At 40.8% G+C, this 17,825-nt stretch overlaps 1 protein-coding gene across 1 annotated transcript in view; it reads right to left on the reverse strand.

Annotated features, from left to right (window-relative positions):
• Positions 1–274: 274 nt before the first annotated feature.
• Positions 275–17,825, reverse strand: part of LOC113449561 (solute carrier family 12 member 3-like) — a 56,877-nt gene continuing 39,326 nt past the window's right edge. Inside the window, exons 16-27 of the mRNA XM_087916383.1 lie at positions 16,913–17,012; positions 14,817–14,928; positions 14,300–14,422; positions 12,428–12,534; positions 11,445–11,527; positions 10,307–10,360; positions 9,711–9,812; positions 8,039–8,150; positions 6,715–6,801; positions 3,558–3,693; positions 3,085–3,152; positions 275–726 (exon numbers count right to left, since the gene is read on the reverse strand). Coding sequence (XP_087772509.1) covers positions 585–726; positions 3,085–3,152; positions 3,558–3,693; positions 6,715–6,801; positions 8,039–8,150; positions 9,711–9,812; positions 10,307–10,360; positions 11,445–11,527; positions 12,428–12,534; positions 14,300–14,422; positions 14,817–14,928; positions 16,913–17,012 — 1,226 coding nt within the window. The 3' untranslated portion in view covers positions 275–584. The remainder of the gene's footprint in view (positions 727–3,084; positions 3,153–3,557; positions 3,694–6,714; positions 6,802–8,038; positions 8,151–9,710; positions 9,813–10,306; positions 10,361–11,444; positions 11,528–12,427; positions 12,535–14,299; positions 14,423–14,816; positions 14,929–16,912; positions 17,013–17,825) is intronic.

The following is a 17,825-nucleotide window of genomic DNA, read 5'->3' on the forward strand; positions in this document are numbered from 1 at the left end:
ACAAAACCCCAGAAAGTCCACTTGCCTCTTGAAAAAGCACTTTGGGGATATGGCTGACTTAGAAATGCTGGAAGTTGAAGTCCATAGGTTATAAAGGAGCTGTAATTGCCCACCCCTGCCTTAAAAGGCTTAACTCTGCTTTCGTGTATTTGTCACTCAAGAGTCGCACCCACTAAGGTTTGCAACATGTTGAGCTTTGCTGGAAAAGGAATCCCATAAGTGGAGGAGGAAGTACAACGCGAAGAAGAACAAAGTAGGGGACACGACACACCAGGGTTATTAAATAACAATATTCAAAAAAGTATAACTATGTACAGAGTATGGAGACACAACACATTCAGAATCGGTCCTTTGTGTTGAAACTCAACAACAAGCAGGGATTTTTTTTAAAACTCAGCAAAACTCCTTCGTTGTGCGTGAATGGCCCTGGCCTCTTGGTGATGCTGACACACGCATCGGCAATGCCCGTCTGCTTTCCATGTGGAGGATTTTCAGACTTCTTCCCCCCCTTGTAACTGAGTTGGCATAACAGGCAGCCCCTTATAGCCTGTTTGCTCAAGGCTTCCTTTGGATCCTGCTGCCCCCTATTGGCAGTAGAAGGTGAGTGCATCCTCTTGGTTGCCCCGGATGAAGACAATTGGTGGATATAAGTCCTTGGAGACTGTCTCAAGCCAGGCCATGTAGAGGGAGCTGGGACAGGCTCCTTTACGTACCACCGGAAGGCTTCTAGAGAATTAAGGAAAGGAAGAGAAGATGTTAGGGATCTGCTTGTCAGGAACTGGGAGGCCCCACATTACAAAATCCGTATAGTATAGAATAGAATCCTTTTTTGGCCAAGTGTGATTGGACACACAAGGAATTTTCTTGGTGCAAATGCTCTAAGTGTAGAAAAAAGAAAAAATACATTTGTCAAGAGTATGTACCCTATAGCAATGTGCACCATAGAAGTGACCTTCCTGAAGAAGACAGAGCAGACAATTCCTGCCTTTATGATCCCCTGTATTAGATCCGTGTTTGAACAAGCTCTGATACAAGGTCATTTGCCAAATGCTGTTGGCAAGGAAGCAACAATCTCACAACAAAAACAATAACTTGCAAGGGCAGAAGAAAAGCTCTTCCATGTTGTAAAGTTAGACACAGCATCTTTCCTCATTTGCATGGCTCATCGTTGGATCTTTGCACAACAACACAATAAGTGGCAATACTTTATTCCCACTCAGAAGAAAAGCCACTAATTCAGACCATTAATTGCTAAAGATTTATTAACCTGAGAATCATTAATATCTTTAAATCAATTGCCTTTTTCATTGGGTGGGAAACCAGTCAAGGAGAACTTTTGGGGTGGCCTTTAGACTATTTTCATTGTAACTACTGAATGTCAAGTGATTATTTGATTGCCTCATCTTAGCCTCCAGTAATAATAAATAAACTCTTTTGAGTTGGCTGGTTATTAATTATAGTTTCATTTTGGACTGCTTACTGTTTAACAACCTGTTTTACAATCTATGTTTCCAACGATAAAATCAGCACTGGTGTTTCGTACAATCTTTTTAAAAAAGTTAGCTTGCTTAGGGTTTTTTTGTTTTTCTATAGTAAAAAAGAGTTTTGTCTAATGATTAATGGATCAGACTAAAAAGCTGGAGACTATGAGTTCTAATCCCTCCTGAGGCATGAAAGTTGGCTGGGTGACCTTTGGCCAGTCACTCTCTCTCTCTCAGCCCAACTTACTTCACAGGATTGTTGTTGTGGGGAAAATAGGAGAAGGAAGATGTGGTTGATATATCCAACACTTTTAGTTATTTGTAGAAATAATAAACGCGAGATGTAAATAAATAAAAATATTTTGCTTATTTTCCCCATTACCTGATGTCAATTTTTGGGGGGTGGGGGAGGGATGATTGTTTATTTTTCTAGCAGGTGAGAATATATGTCCAGGAAAAAATGTACAACTTTCTAAATTAAATTTAAATTTTAAAAGAATTTGGTCTAGTGGTTAAGCATTAGGCTAGAAACCAGGAGATAGTGAGTTCTACTCTCACCTTAGCCATAAAAGCCAGCTGGCTGACCTTGAGCCAGTCCCTCCCTCTTCCCCCCCCCACCTCTATTTTCATAAGAATAACACTTGGAAGGGACCTTGGAGGTCTTCTAGTCCAACCCTGTGCTCAGGCTACCAGCATCAAAGCATCCCCACGATTATTTGATCAAAATTTGAGCGCTTGGCAACCAGTGTGTATTTACAATGGTTGCAACATCCCGGGGTCATCTGATCACCATTTGCAACCTTCCAAGCTGGCTTATTTCTTAGCCCAAGCTACCTCACAGGGTTGTTGTTGTGGGGGAAATAAGAGAATGAAGGTGTATATTTGCTGCCTTCCATTATTTATAGAAATAATAAAGGGATAAAAATAAAAATTGATGTCCAAAAAAACGTGAATCAGATCTGTTTTCATAGCTGGGTATGTAATTTATTTTTTGTGCCTAAAGAGTTTTAATTGTCTAGCAAAACAAAAAAAGAATAGGACACTAAGACCTGAAACACCTGTACTTTGGAACTATTAATGACACATATTGAGCTCTGGAGATTTCCTGCTCCCAAGAAAAAGCTGCATTTTCTGAGTCTTGAATTTTCCATCCAATACTCTTGTGTGCAAAACTGGGGTGTAGCCAAACGTACATATGCATCTCCTGCCTTTTCCTCAGGAGCTTACACTAATGTAACTTGTATTTTTGTTCCTCAACCTTTCTCCCACCTCAACCCTGTAAGATAGGACAAAAGTTAGGAACTGACCCAAAGCCCCTCAGGATGCTTCTGGGTCTGCAAAATAGATTAGAATATAAATCTCTTTGCTCCTCGTCCAGTACCTTAACATTAAACCATGCTGGCACTCAAATCACACATGTTCCCTCATACATACTTGTCAAATTAATAGGAATCAACAAGGCAATGTTTTCATAACTGCAATTTTGTGAGCCATCCACCACCATAAACTTAATTCACAAAGAAAGGGGTACATTGTTGCCCCGGATAAGAACACTATAACCATTAGGGATGCTGGCCACTCTAAGAAAGAGGACGCAACTCACATGACGATGAGGGCTGCATTGCGGGAGTGATCTTGCAGTACCTCGTGAAGACGCATGTGCTGTTCAGACTAGAAAGACGAGGAGGAGAGGGGAAAAAATTAGTTTTTAGAGGTTTTGTTGTTTTTTCTTCCCTTTCCTATCTCTTTAACACTCTAATCCCAGCTCAAGTGGAAGTGTTAAGCTTACCTTGGGCGGGGGATTTATTAATATGTGGAAGGAAGGCCACAAGGAGATCAAAGGGACAGAGGTTAAAAGGGGAAGAGGAAATAACTATCCTGGGGAAAAAAAGCATCTAGGCAATCGCTAGGAGCTGAGGCTCATTTGAGAGAACTTTTACTTCTGTTGCTAGACTTGTTAATGCTTCTCATCAATTCTGGCAGGATGGTGGGGACTATGGAAGGATTAGTTCTGACAGAATGGAGTGGGGGGGCGGAATTGGACAGATCAAGAAAGACGGGCCCAAACATTCTCACCTTTTTCTTGTAGATTCTTAGGTCTTCGCCGGTGATTTTCCATGGCATTTCCTTCTTCATTGCTTCTATGGTTTCGGTATCTTTTTGTCCTTCATTCAGCCGATATGGAGCTATGAGGTCCTCGAATTCTTTGTAGCTGCCATGGAAAAGGAAAGAAGAAAAGTTGTATAAAAAGGGAGGAAGGGAAATAACAGAAAGTTTGAAGGAGGGGAGCCTCACTGTTTAGGGAACAGGGCAGGGGTGGGCTTGAAAATTTTTAGCAAAGGGTTCTCTGCCCAGTTGCTGGGTGGACGTGGCTATGGTGGGTGTGGCCTAGTCAGACTCCTGCACCACAGCAGGGGGCAGGTTGCCCTCAGGCTCTGGAGGCCTTCCTGGAGCCTCCAGGAGGGTGAAAACGGTCTCCCCAGGCTCCGGAGGCTCTCTGGAAGCTGGAAACAGACCCATTCACAGCCTTCCCGAACTTCTGGGAAGCCCGTTTTTCCCACTCCCTGAGGGCCTTGGCACTTACCTGCATCCAAAATGGCCCACATGGGGAAGAGGAGGGGTAGGCAGGGCCAGACAGGAGTGGGATTTGGGGGTTTTCTGAACTGCACAGAATCTTAGCCAGGGGCTGTTCCGAACCCCTGCAAACCCTCAGCAGTCCATCCCTGGAACAGGGGTATCAGACAGCAAAGGACAATCCTCACACATCCCTCCAGAATTGATACAGGTAGATTTGGCTTATGGACACAATTCAGCCCAAACTTTCCATTGCTAAACAAGACGGTTGCTAAGCGGGCTTTGCCCCATTTTATGATTTCTCTTGCCACAGTTGTTAAATGAAACATGCAGTTGCTAGTTACATGGTTGTGAAGTGAATATGGCTTTCCCATTGCTTTCATTTGTCAGAAGATTGTCAAAAAATGATCATATGATCCAGGACACTGCAACTGTCATAAATGCATGCCAGTTGCCAAGCAGCCAAATTTTGATCATGTGACCTTGAGGATGCGGCAATGGTCGTAAGTGAAAAGCAATCACAAGATACTTCTTCAAAGAAAAAACAGAACGTCCAGTTGCCTCTTGAAAAAAAGCACTTTTGGGATATTTTGTAGGCCCTTAATCAAGTGTTTCTGTCAAATTTCTTATAAACTCATTAAACCCAAAACTCTCTTCTGAAAGATGCGGGATGGGAAGAAATAAGGGCTTGGTGGTTGTGAATGGATTTTAGACAGTTCATCTAAGAAAGAGACGTTTAAATAATCTAGCTCAGAAATCTTAAAAGACATGCTAAATTTAAAGAAAGAACAACTGTTCCCTCATTACCATTTGCTAGGTTCTCATGAAACATCATGAACCTGTTCTCTAGCCTAGTCCCTCCTTTCCTGCTTAAGTCTCAGCCCCAAATTGCAGAATAGGCCACCATTGTAGGCTTCAAACACCTGTCCCCTCAAAGTACACAGGGTTTTGAATCAGTTTAACTTCCTGTCAATGCAGGATGCTCAAAACCATTTCCTGGCCAAAGTCTTGTTGGACATCATAATAGAAGTGATGCCCATCGGTGTTGTGGGTCACTGCCTCTACCATCAAATTGCTGTCACTGCTCAATCCTGTTTTACAAATATCCTCTTAGAGACCAATATAGGGAATCCACAACTTATGACGACAACTGAGCCCAAAAATTATATTGTTAAGGGAGATGTTGGTTAAGTGAGTTTTGCCCCACTTTATGTCCTTCCTTGCCACAGTTGTTTAGTGAATCGCTGCAGGTGTTAGGTTAGTAACACCGTTCTTAAGTGAATCTGGCTTCCCCATTGACTTTGCTTGTCAGAAGATGGCAAAAGGGAAACACATGATCTCTGGGACACAGTGACGGCCATAAGTGTGAATCAAGTTGCCAAGCACCTGAAATTTGATCACATGATCATGGGGAAGCTAAAAAGGTTGTAACTGTGAAAAAGTCATAAATCACTTTTTCCAGTGCTGTTGTAACTTTGAACGGTCACTAAATGAGCTGTTGTAAGTTAAGGACTACCTATATTCTGTGTCTTTCACTGGAGAATGACAAACAACAGGTCTTAAACTTCTCCTATGTGACATCTTTACAGATACACTAGTACTGTGGTAATCATTGATTTTTTTTAATATATATATATATATATATATATATATATATATATATATATATATATATATATATATATATATATTATATTCATATATATATATATATATATATATATATATATATATATATATATATTATATTCAAATATATATATATATTATATACAAATATGTATATATATATTATATACAAATATTGTATATAAATATATAACGGTGCTGCCACTTTGGCATTGCATATACCATACATATAAAGATATTGCTAAACCATTAACTTTCATATTATTGATAGAGTATTTGCTTTTAGAGTAGAGTATTTTACTTCTGTCTATTTTTTTTCCCAACCTTCCCTTCTTCTTTGTAGCCACTGATAAAACTTATTCCATGTTTCATAGTAAGCTGATCCCCCTTACTTTTCAATTCTAAGGTTAACCTATCCAATTCTGCACAAGCCATTATTTTCTTTATTATTTCTCTTTCTGGTGGTATGGTTTCATTTTTCCAATATTGCGCGTATCTCATTCTCACCACTGTCAAAACATGTATAATTAAATATGCTACATCTTTCCTATACCCTTCTATCATTAGTCCCAAGAGAAATAATTCTGGTTTAAACAGAATATGTTCTCCCACTATTTGTTCCATCCAAGTCTGTATCAATCTCCAGTATTTTTTGCAAATTTACACGTCCACCATATGTGGTAGAACATACCTGATAAGTCCTTACACTTCCAGCATTCTAGGGATAAACTTTCCATGGTAATCATTGTTAATTGGTTCCAAGAAGTGCGATGCAAACCCCCCAAAAAAGAGTATCAAACAATCTTTTCCCATAAGGAATGATGGTGGGAGTTACAAGATAGTGACATCAACAAGTTTTAACTTGTTCACCAAGTACCAAACAAAGCACTTGTCTTGCTTAGCAACAGAAATTTTAGACTCAACTGTAGCCATAAGTTGAAGACTATCTGTATTGATTTGAGACTCGGAAGTTGGATTAGGAAACCAAGGCTCAGGAACAATAATTGAGGACAAATTGCAAGATATTTACCTGGTTTCCTCAGGTTTCCACATTATTTCGGGCAGCACCACAACCTCGCTGAAGCCCAAGCGGAATTTGTCCAACAGAAACCGGATCCTGTTAAACAGAAAGAATTAGACAAGATAAATCTTATAATCTCCTGGTTATATTGTTGACAGGCCAGATGCTTTGCTTTGTATGTCTACTCAAATTAGATATTTTAATGTTCCATAGTGTTTTAATGGTTTTTATTATTTTAAAGTGGAGTGAAGTGGAGTGGAATGGAGGAGAAGAGAAGAGAGGAGAAGAGAGGAGAATAACTGAGTTGGAAGGGACCTTGGAGGTCTTCTAGTCCAAACCTCTATCTAGGCAGGAAACACTACATCACTTCAGACAAGTGGTTATCCAATTTCTTCTTTAAAACTTCCAGTTTTGTAGCATTAACTACTTCTGGAGGCAAGTTCTTCCACTGATTAATTGTTCTAACTCTCAGGAAATTTCTCCTTAGTTCTAGGTTGCTTCTGGTCCTGCCCTCAGGTGCTTTGGAGAAGAGTTTGACTTCCTCTTCTTTGTGGCAACCCCTGAGATACTGGAACACTGCTATCATGTCAGCCCTTAGTCCTTCTTTTCATTAAACTAGATGTACCAATTCCAGCAACCACTCTTTATATGTTTTAGCCTCCAGTCCCTTAATCATATTTGCTGCTCTTCTCTGCACTCTTTCTAGAGTCACAACATTTTATAACATATAGCAATAGTACTTAAACTTACATACCGCTTCACTGTGCTTCACAGCCCTCTGTAAGCTGTTTACAGAGTCAGCATATCACCCCCAACAATCTGGGCCCTCATTTTACTGACCTCAGAAGGATGGAAGGCTGAGTCTACATTGAGCCAGACAGAATTGAACAGCTGAACTGCTAGCAGTCAGCAGAATTAGCCTGCAGTATTGCATTCTAATACTACACCACCATGGCTTAAGTGGCTTTAATGTTTTAATTATAATATATGTTTTTGAATGGTGAGCTGCCCAATAGCAGGCAGCTGTAGAAATCAAATCAAATTGATTGATCAATAAAATACAGGCTCCTCTTGGCACACCCATGACTGAAGAGGCCATAAACCAAGAGCATAGGACAAGCCTTTTGAAGCCATGTCAGCACTTCACCGCAGAGTTTGGAGACAATCTAAAGGCAAAGTGTGAGCGCTATCTTTCAGGACAGCGTGTCTCTCGCATTTATGATCTCCCTGAGCAAACTCTGGTTAGCTGCCAAGGAAACATCGCCAGCCCCTTCCTGGAACTGCTTAGCTTTGGATTTTAATCTCCCCATCATCCCTGCCCTTTCTCCCTTACTCTTCTCTATGTTCCTCGGCGTTAGAGATTTGCCCACTGATGAAGACTCGGACTTTGCACTGGCTCCAGCGTTTCCGGCGAGTCAGAAGATAGGGGATGAGGAGGGTCAGCCCTGCGGAGCAAGGAGGGGAAAAAGAAGAAAAAAAAAGTCCAGAGACCAGCTGCACAACATGGTGGCACAACCATACTGCCAGAAAGAACACATCCTGTTTTGCAAGCAGAGCCCAAGATCTGCTGGAAAGGCATCTCCAAATGGTTTCCCCAACCAGTTGAAATCCCAGTTCAATAGGGCGAACAGGCCCCATTGTCATCTAACACCAGCTTTCATGGGTAAACCAGATATGAAATATGATTAGATGAGTTAATTCCACTTAATAATAAGGCTATGCTGATAGGACTCTTACAAGTCTTAAGATACATATTTCCTACCATCGCTTTAACCGTCTGGTTAATTAGGAAGGGGTGCTTCTAAGTTTCTTTCCTCTGACCATTAATCCCTTGGGGGACACCTGAATCTGTTGTCTAATTTTTGTTTCCTGCTTTCCCTCATCCTCCAAGGCTGTTCACACATTCCATTACATCTGGAAATAACCTTTTCATATAGATGGAGGGTTTGCCCATGAGAACCAATGACAAGATGGAATGAAAATATTATTTTCCAAGTGTGCTTCTTCCCAATTGCTAAGAAACAGATAAAGCCTGTAAATCCTACATATAATTCATGATATATATCTGTATACATGATAAACATATTATGTACAATGATTAAGTATTTATATCTATATGTATATCTATCTATCTATCTATCTATCTATCTATCTATCTATCTACAACACATTTATATCTAATTACAAAATATCTGTATATGTCCAAGGCTATATACACAGAAATATAGATGAAGACACACATATCTGTATATAGGTAGTTCTTGACTTACAACAATTCATTTAGTGTTCATATGATGACACTGAAAAAAGTGACATGACCATTCTTCACATTTATGACCACTGCAACATGCCTATGGTCATGTGATCAAAATTTTGATGCATCATAACTGGTTCATATGTATAACGATTGCAGTATCCCAGGATCATGTGATCAGCTTTTGTGACCTTCTGACAAATAAAGTCCATGGGAAAGCCACTTAATAACTGCAGTGATTCACTTAACAACTGTGGCAAGGTAGGTCATAAAACAGGGCAAAATTCACTTAACAAATGTCTCGCTTAGTAACATAAATTTTGGGCTCAATTGTGGTCATAAGTCAAGGATTACCTGTATTCATTCATTCATCTGGAGAAGATCTATCTGAGATAGTTGAGCTAACACCAACTTGATGGCATGATATCTATCATTTATGAAATTATATATAGTTGAATATTGCATATGTTATACATCTATCGCTGTTAATAATTTATGTAATAAAAGGACAATGAATGAGCCATAAAGAACCATGAAAAAAACTTCTCTTTATGGCTTTCCCATCTGTATCTAAACTTTGCCCTATTTGTAGATATGCACACTTCTTATAAATGTTTTGCAAGGAAAAAAAGGTCGCAATTTTATCAGAGTATCATGGTATCGATTATATTTCCAGGCTATTAGACGTTTTTTTGGCCATAAAAAATAGCAACAAAAACAAGAATTATTATTTCCAGGGAAATTCACGTACCACCATCATCAAACAACCAATAGATATCGATATTTTTCTTCTTCTGTTTGCTCTGGAACACGGTCTCCAGGTTGGCATCGGCACCAACTTTAAACACGCCACCTGAAACATAAACATAAAGAGATGTTCCACATAGCTCCCACTTTCTAGCTAGGTGCATGAACCACTTCACCAGACTAGCTTTATGAATGGCTATGGAATATCCTTCATCCAATTCTCTCCAAATTCCAAAGTTTTCCCAGCATTAAGTGATATTGGGGCTTAGCATTAAAGCACCAGTCTCGAAACCAGAAGACAGTGAGTGCTAGTCCTGTCTTGGGCATGAAGGACATCTGGGTGATTTCAGGCAAGTCACATTTAGCTCACAATACAAACAATAAGTCGGTTAAGTTAATTCTTGTTGAAACCAAAGGATCAACACTTGGTTGATCTGAAAAAAAGCACTTCTGGGAAAACATTAGGAAGATAAAAAAATTCCCACAGCACGTTCAAGCTTCCAGTCCTCATTTTTTGAAGTTCTTTTGATGTTAATTTGGAATGGTCTGAAAAGAGACAAATCCGAACAGGACACATTTCTTATTTGAGACCAAACTTACGTTTCTGTTTTTCCTTCCCCAAGGCGGCTTCTGTGTCTTCAAAACCGAGGTTCACTGTCCCAGAAAAAAGAGGAAAAGCCCAATTATCAAATCTGCATTTATTTATTTATTAGATTTTTAAACTGCCTTTATTACTTTATAATCCTCCTTCCTTCTCCTATTGTTGGTTTTGTTTAGAAATAAATCAACCAATAAACTATGTATATCTTGCCTTCTAACTAATTCAGTAATACAGGTAGCAAAGAGAAATTAAAATACAAAGAGCAACATTAAAGGCTGTTCCAAAATATGTACAGCCAGTCCTCAACTTACAACAGTTCAATTAGTAACCATTCAAAGTCACAATGGTACTGAAACAAGTGACTTATGACCATTTTTCACACTTACAAACATTGTAACAGGATCACGTGACCAAAAATAAAATGTTCAGCAACTGACTCATATTTATGACAGTTGCAGTGTCCCAGTCATGCATTGGGACATATTTGTGACAGTTATGCATTGATCCCCTTTTGCGACCTTCTGACAAGCAAAGTCAATGGGGAAACCAGATTCACTTAACAACTGGGTTAACTAACTTAACTGCAGTGATTCCCTTAAGTTCTACGGCAAGAAAGGTCATAAAATGAGACAAAGCTCATTTAACAAATGTCTGGCTTAGCTACATAAACGTTGGGCTCAGTTGTGGTCATAATTCAAGGACTACCTATAGCTCTTTTTGATTTTTTTAAGGAAAGCTTCACTGAAACCTGTTATCTTTTCCAGAATGAAAGCAAGAGATTGTTGCTTCCAAACCAGAAGTGGTATTCAGCAGGTTTTGACCAGTTCTGGGGAACCAGTAGCGAAAATTTTGAGTAGTTTGGAGAACCGGCAAATACCACCTCTGATTGGCCCTGTCCCCATCTATTCGCTGCCTCCCGGGTCGCAGCTGATTGGCAGGGTCTTTTTTGGTTGCCCTGCACAGGAGAACAGAGCTGGAAAGCAGGTTAGTGGGGTGGGGAGGGAATGGAGATTTTGCAGTATCCTTCCCCTGCCATGGCCACCAAGCCACACCCACCAAGCCATGCCCACAGAACTGGTAGTAAAAAAAAATTTAATCCCACCCCTGTTCCAAACACAGTTTTTGGAATTCACTCACCTTGGGCCTTGATTATCCGGGACATGTCCAGACCATCCTTCATCCGAAGCAGGCAGACCGCAGTGCCGAGATCAAAGGAGTCACTGGAAGAGAAAATTTAAATAATTATCAACAATTTTTATGCACTGTCCCTATCATCTGCTTTTTAAAAAACACAGAATAAGCTAAGAGAAGTCTATTTATTTATTATTTGTTATTGTTTTTCATTTGCTAAGTTGTACCCAGCTCCCTGCAGTCTCATGGTCCACAGCACACCAAGCTACCCTGGCTTTCATTGTCTCCTGGAGTTTCCCCAAATATGTATTTGTATCCTCCTTTAATTAATTTTTATAAATAACTCAAGGCTACGAACCTATCCAACACATTTTCCTCCTCCAATTTTTCCTCACAACAACAATAACCCTGTGAGGATTGAAAGACCGGCTTTTCATGGCTAAGGCAGGTCTTGAACTCACAAATCTCCTGCTTTCTAGCCTGGTGCCTTAACCTCTAGTCTACACCAAACTGGCTTTACAAACAGCTATGCAAGGGTCTTCAAACTTGGCAAGTTTAAGACTTGTGGACTTCAACTCCCAGAATTCCTGAGCTAATATGGCTGGAGGAGGAATTCTGGGAGTTGAAGTCCACAAGTCTTAAAGATGAAAAGTTTGAAGACCTATGAGCTATGGAATATCCTTCATCCAATTCTCTGCAATTCAAAAGTTTTCCTGACATTGACACCTGGTTTATCTAACTCCAAAAACAACATATTTATGGCTTTCACTGATTTTCCCTTGGAACCTATTTAAACTCAGGTAGTTTTACATACTAAAACAATATATAAAATGTAAAGGGCAAATGTTCTTCTACAACTTCTCTACCTTAGGAGAGATCCAAACCAATCCATTGGTTCATAAACTCGCCACACCTATAGTATACCCTGTTTTCTCCATTCCTAACTCCACCCCCTTTTTCATGTATTCTTCTTGAGAACATGTCCTTACTGTATTATGCCCACATAATTCTCCAGGTTTGGGGGAGAGTCAGTCTGCCAGTCATTTTTATAACCAAGAACTATGGTGTTGGGTTTTAGACGTCCTAGACCAGAGACCTGCAAGGAGAAAGTATGGTGAGTTTTTTTAAATTAAATGGAAAAGATAGTATCCACATTTATATACTGTGCAAAACATGGTTTATTTTAACCAGGGTCTGTTGAACAATTATGGTGGCCTGGTTTTCATACATTGACCATAAACTAATACCTAGAAACCATCATGGTTAGGTTCATCCAGCATACTCAGCCAGGAGATAGGTGGTGTCAAAATTGCAGACTAAGAGTATGTGTGTCTTGTAATGTTTTATATATTAGAGATCTCTATTTCAAAAATATCTTGATAACCATGTCTGTCTGCCTATCAATCCGTCTGTCCATCCATCCGTCCATCCAGATGGACTAGAACTTAGAAGTTTGAGCCAGAAATTTGTTTTCAACTTGTTCTTAATGTTAAAGTATTCAGTGATAAGGCTATATAAATATAATAAAGAAACCAATTTAAGTGTAAAGATTATCTAGAGAATTGTAGGTAATCCTCAACTCACAACCATTCGTTTAGTGGCTGTTTGAAGTTGCACTGAACAGCAATGAAAAAAGTGTTATGACCAATTTTCACACTTATGACCATTGCAGCATTCCCACATGATCATGTGATCAAAATTCAGGTACTTGGCAACTGATTCATATTTATGATGGTTGCAATGTTCCAGGATCATGCAATTGCTTTTTATTATTATATAATTTCTTTCATCACTTTGATATGTTTGGAGTCAGGCATGTTATAGAAATTATAAAGGGTATACCCACTTTTTAATGTTGGTTCTCTACCACTAAGCTAAAACCCCTTTGTGAAGACACATAGAAGATTTTGTCCTCATCATTTTGGCTAATAGAATGGGATCTCCAGGTTTCACCAAGGGAGATTTCCAAGAAGTCTTGAAGCTTTGAGGTGAGGATTAACAAAAACGGCTGGTACAGAATACCAATACTACAAAGTAGCTAAGAATCTATGCTATGAGTCCTTGGTGCTCTCCAGGCTGGGTAGTTTTCTTGCAGACGTTTCATTACCAAACTAGGTAACATCATCAGTGCATCACCTAGTTTGGTAATGAAATGTGTGCAAGAAAACCACCCAGTTTGCAGAGTACCAAGAACCCCAATAGTTCAACTCTGAGCTACAAATATTTTCTTCTTTCGCTATCATCTTCATTTGGCCAAACCCACCATAGATAGATAGATAGATAGATAGATAGATAGATAGATAGATAGATAGATAGATAGAAAGATAGATAGATAGAAAGATAGAAAGATAGAAAGATGATAGATAAAATTGGTATTTTCAAAATATAAAATACAAAGAAAAATAAAAAAGTAATGGAAAACTAAGAAGAGGAGGAAGGAAAACAAAAAAAAAAGAATAGTATAAAGGGAGAAAATTATATATACGTACATACATACACACAAGCCATTTCTATAACAATAAGCCTATCAAAGTTTCATTGCAAATCCAGACGCAATCTCAGAATAGAAACAAAGTTAGATATACTCTCTTCTTTGGATAAAATAATCAATCTGACTATCTCTGCTTCTCTTTGCTATGGGGAGTAATATATGCTTCTGTTAACTCATTAATCTTTATCATAATTTATTAACCCACCATCTTTGAATGAGTGAGCACCCCGGGACCAAAACCGAGAGTCATTCTTTCAGCTTCAACCCATCTCTCTGTCAGAGTCTTTGCTCCTTTCTCCAGCAATAAATGCAAAAACATTACACAAAGCCTCCACTCCGAAAACCTCAGTCAGCTTTGCAAATACAATACCTGCATAAGGCTCCTAGCTCCTGAACGTAAGTCTCCGATGGTGATGAAGTTGTAGAACGCTTGGATTTTCCGCTTGCTGAGCCACTGAAGTTGCTCGTCGTAATCCTCAATGCAGGAGGAATCCTTTAGGGAAAACCAGAGGGTTTGAGCTTAAAAGGGGCAGAAGACCTTCCCCCACCTCTTTATTCCTGTCCCACAGAGTGGAACAGGGCAACTCACTGCAGCCAACTCGCCACGGAATAATTTGCCATGGCCAACTCGCTGCAGGAAAATTCCACACGGGATAACTCAATGTTACCCACTACTATTTCTTTGACCTAATTTCCATTTTTGTGGAAATGGACAAACATGAAAATAATGTAGAAGAAACAGTGGCAGACAACATTTATCGCATTTGAGTTATCCCATGTGGAATTGTCCTGTGGCCAGTTGTCCTGCAGCAAGTTGGCCCGGCAAGATGGCTGCAATGAGTTGTCCTAGAGCCGCCCAAAAGCTGACCCCTAAAAGGTGCACTAACCTCAGTCACATTTCCGCATATCATGAGGCTGACGTTTTTAGTGAAGGCGCCAACAAAATCCACCAGAGCTGGTCGGAAGTTGGGTGGGCCCGACAGGACCAAACACTGAGGCCTGCAGATGGGAAAGGTAGCAACCGCAAGAGAGTTAGTAAATGTGTATCACACCACAAGATGCGTTCTCCAGTTCCCTAAAACAGTGGTCCCCAACCTTTTTTGTGCCGCGGCCCGGTACCGACATCACAAAATGATCCGTGGCCCGGTACCGGCATCAGCACACATAGCAAGGTGAGCCGAGCGACTGGCCAGCCAGCTGTCCCCTGCTTCTCCCCGCCACCTTCAACTCCTCCTTTGTACCTGTGTCGATGGGCTTCGGGACGGCTTCGGGACGGTCGCTCAGCTCACCTTGTCATGCGTGCTGAAAGAATTCTTGCACCTTAGTTTTGTTCGAAGCCGCCCCCCCCCTCGATGAAACTAAGGCGCGAGGATTCTTTCAGCACCCAAACGCCGCTTTCTACCCGGAAAAGCTCACCGGAAGCACTTTTTCATCAAAACAAGATGGCGGCGCCCAGCAAACCGGCGGCCCGGTAGAAATTGTTCCATGGACTGGTACCGGTCCAGGGACCGGCGGTTGGGGACCCCTGCCCTAGAAGATCTGCATGAAGCAACACCAGAGGCGATTGCTTGAAGAGCTGAAGTAGACATCCGGTTATGAAACCACTGACATATCCCCATAGAAGTTTTACTTATAAATATGTGGAGAATGTATATCAGTGGTGGGATTCAAATTTTTTTAGTACTGCTTCTTTGGGCTTGGCTAGGTGGGTGTGGCTGTGTGACTGTGTGACCATGCCTTTTTTATTTTGCAGGCCTAACCCTGTTTTTTGGGCTTTGTGGGCCTCAGGGAAGCCTCCTGGGCGGGGGGGCAGTTTTGCTCCCAGAGGCTTTCCTGGAGCCCAGGAAGGAAAAAACCAGCCTGGAAGGGCTGCAGCAACCCGCCCCCATGCTCCATTTTGGGGCCTTCTGGGCCTCAGGGAAGCTTCCTGGGGGGTGTTTTTGCTCCCAAGAAGCTTTTCTGGGGCCCAGGAAGACAAAAAATGGAGTCAGAGGGGGCTGTGCTCCCCTGCCCCCATTTTTTGCCTTCCTGGTCCTCAGGGAAGCTTCCTTGACAAAGCAGTAAGACAGCAAGGGGAATCCCGGCACAGCTAATCATAGGAACAGCTGATTGTCGGGAGGAAAAAAAAAAAGAAATACCTTAAGGAATGACTGGGCAGGGAAGAACGCAGTCAGTGATGTTGGGATGCATATGATGTTGCACATGCGCGATAAGGACTGAGTAGGCATGGAGAGGAGGGACAACTGAGTCAGGGGTGTGGCCAGCCAGAAGTTACTACCAGTTCAGCAACCCACACCAAATCCTTGCTACTGGTTCATGTGAACCGGTGAGAACCGGCTGAATACCACCACTGGTGTATTTACTTCTCTTCCATTGTGCTTTCATCATATGCTGAGTGATAATAAATAAGCACCAGATGAACGGGGAAGTAGGGATAGACAAGCTCCCTTCAACTCAGTTCAGTTGCAGATGTGCTACATGTCATAGGTACGGGTACTTTAGGGCACTGTCCCTGGGAATATAATTCAATTAGGCAGCTAACATAAAGGGAGCAACTGGCATAACTAGGACATTCCTCAAAACAGTATAGAGGTAGTCCTCGACTTATGGCTACAATTGGTTCACCCCACAGAGGGAATAAAGGTGTCAGGGTTCCGACCGATGCCCACATACTTTGAATTGCAGTTGTTCCAAAGGTGCTTTTTTTCAAGAGGCAACTGGTTTTTCTTTGAAGATGTTGCGCTTCTCATCCAAGAAGCTTCTTCAGCTCTGACTGGTTGGTGGGGCTGAATTCTTCAGTCAAAGCTGAGGAAGCTTCTTGGATGAGAAGTGACACATCTTCAAAGAAAAACCAGAAAGTGCAGTTGCACTCTTGAAAAAAAATCACCTTTGGGACAACCACAGTTCAAAGTTCAACCTTTGCAGCCCTTGTGTGGAATGAGCCCCAGAGCACAGGTTATGTCTCTTCCACTTGTCCACTCACCGGAAATTCTTGACATGGTCTTCCACATTGGTCAGGTTCATGGCATTCGAGAGAGCCATGTTGTAGGTCCCAGCTTGTACTGAGGAGCCCCAGTTCACCTCTGTGAGGAACAAGGAGGGAAAGAAAGTTGGAAAGCGAAAAATGAGATATTCTGTCAGTCATTTCCTATCTTCTATCTCTTTAGTGTTTTCCCCTAAAACAAGTAGAACACAGAAATAGCATCCTTGGCCTGCTATAAGTTCTTAGAACCTTTTTCTGTTAATGAGCTACCTTTACAAGAGTTAGCAACTATTTTAAACAGTATATTTATGGATACCTCTCTTTTTGGATACCCCATCTCTGCTACCACTTTGTCATGGGCTCTTTTAACTACAAGTAGACTTAACTTTATGACCACAATTGAGCCACACATTTGTGTTGCCAAGCAAAATGTTTGTTAAGTGAATTTTGTCCCATTTTAGGACTTTTCTGGCCATAGTTGTTAAGTGAATCATTGCAGCTGTTAAGTTAGTAACAAGGTTGTTAAAGGAACCTGGCTTCCACATCGACTTTGCTTGTCAGAAGGTCACAAAAGGGGATCACATGACCCTGGGACATCACAAATATCATAAATGCGAGTCAGTTGCCAGATGTCCGAATATTGATCACGTGATCATGGGGATGCTGCAATGGTTGTTAAGTGTGAAAAACGGCCATAAGTCACTGGTTTCAAATGTTGTTGTAACTTTGAACGGTCAGTACATGAACTGTTGTAAGTCAATAGATTACGAACTGTTGTAAGTCAACTATCTACCCAAATTGGTGGACTTAAAACACAAAAAAGCAAACAACACGGGTCCCTAGAGAACACACACAAGTACTCACATACTCAAATACTATTATTTACTATTCACTCTTGTCCAAACGGATTATA

This window comes from Pseudonaja textilis, chromosome Z, assembly GCF_049901715.1.
Source record: "Pseudonaja textilis isolate UNSWEBS1 chromosome Z, rPseTex1.2, whole genome shotgun sequence".
Lineage (NCBI taxonomy): Eukaryota > Metazoa > Chordata > Lepidosauria > Squamata > Elapidae > Pseudonaja > Pseudonaja textilis.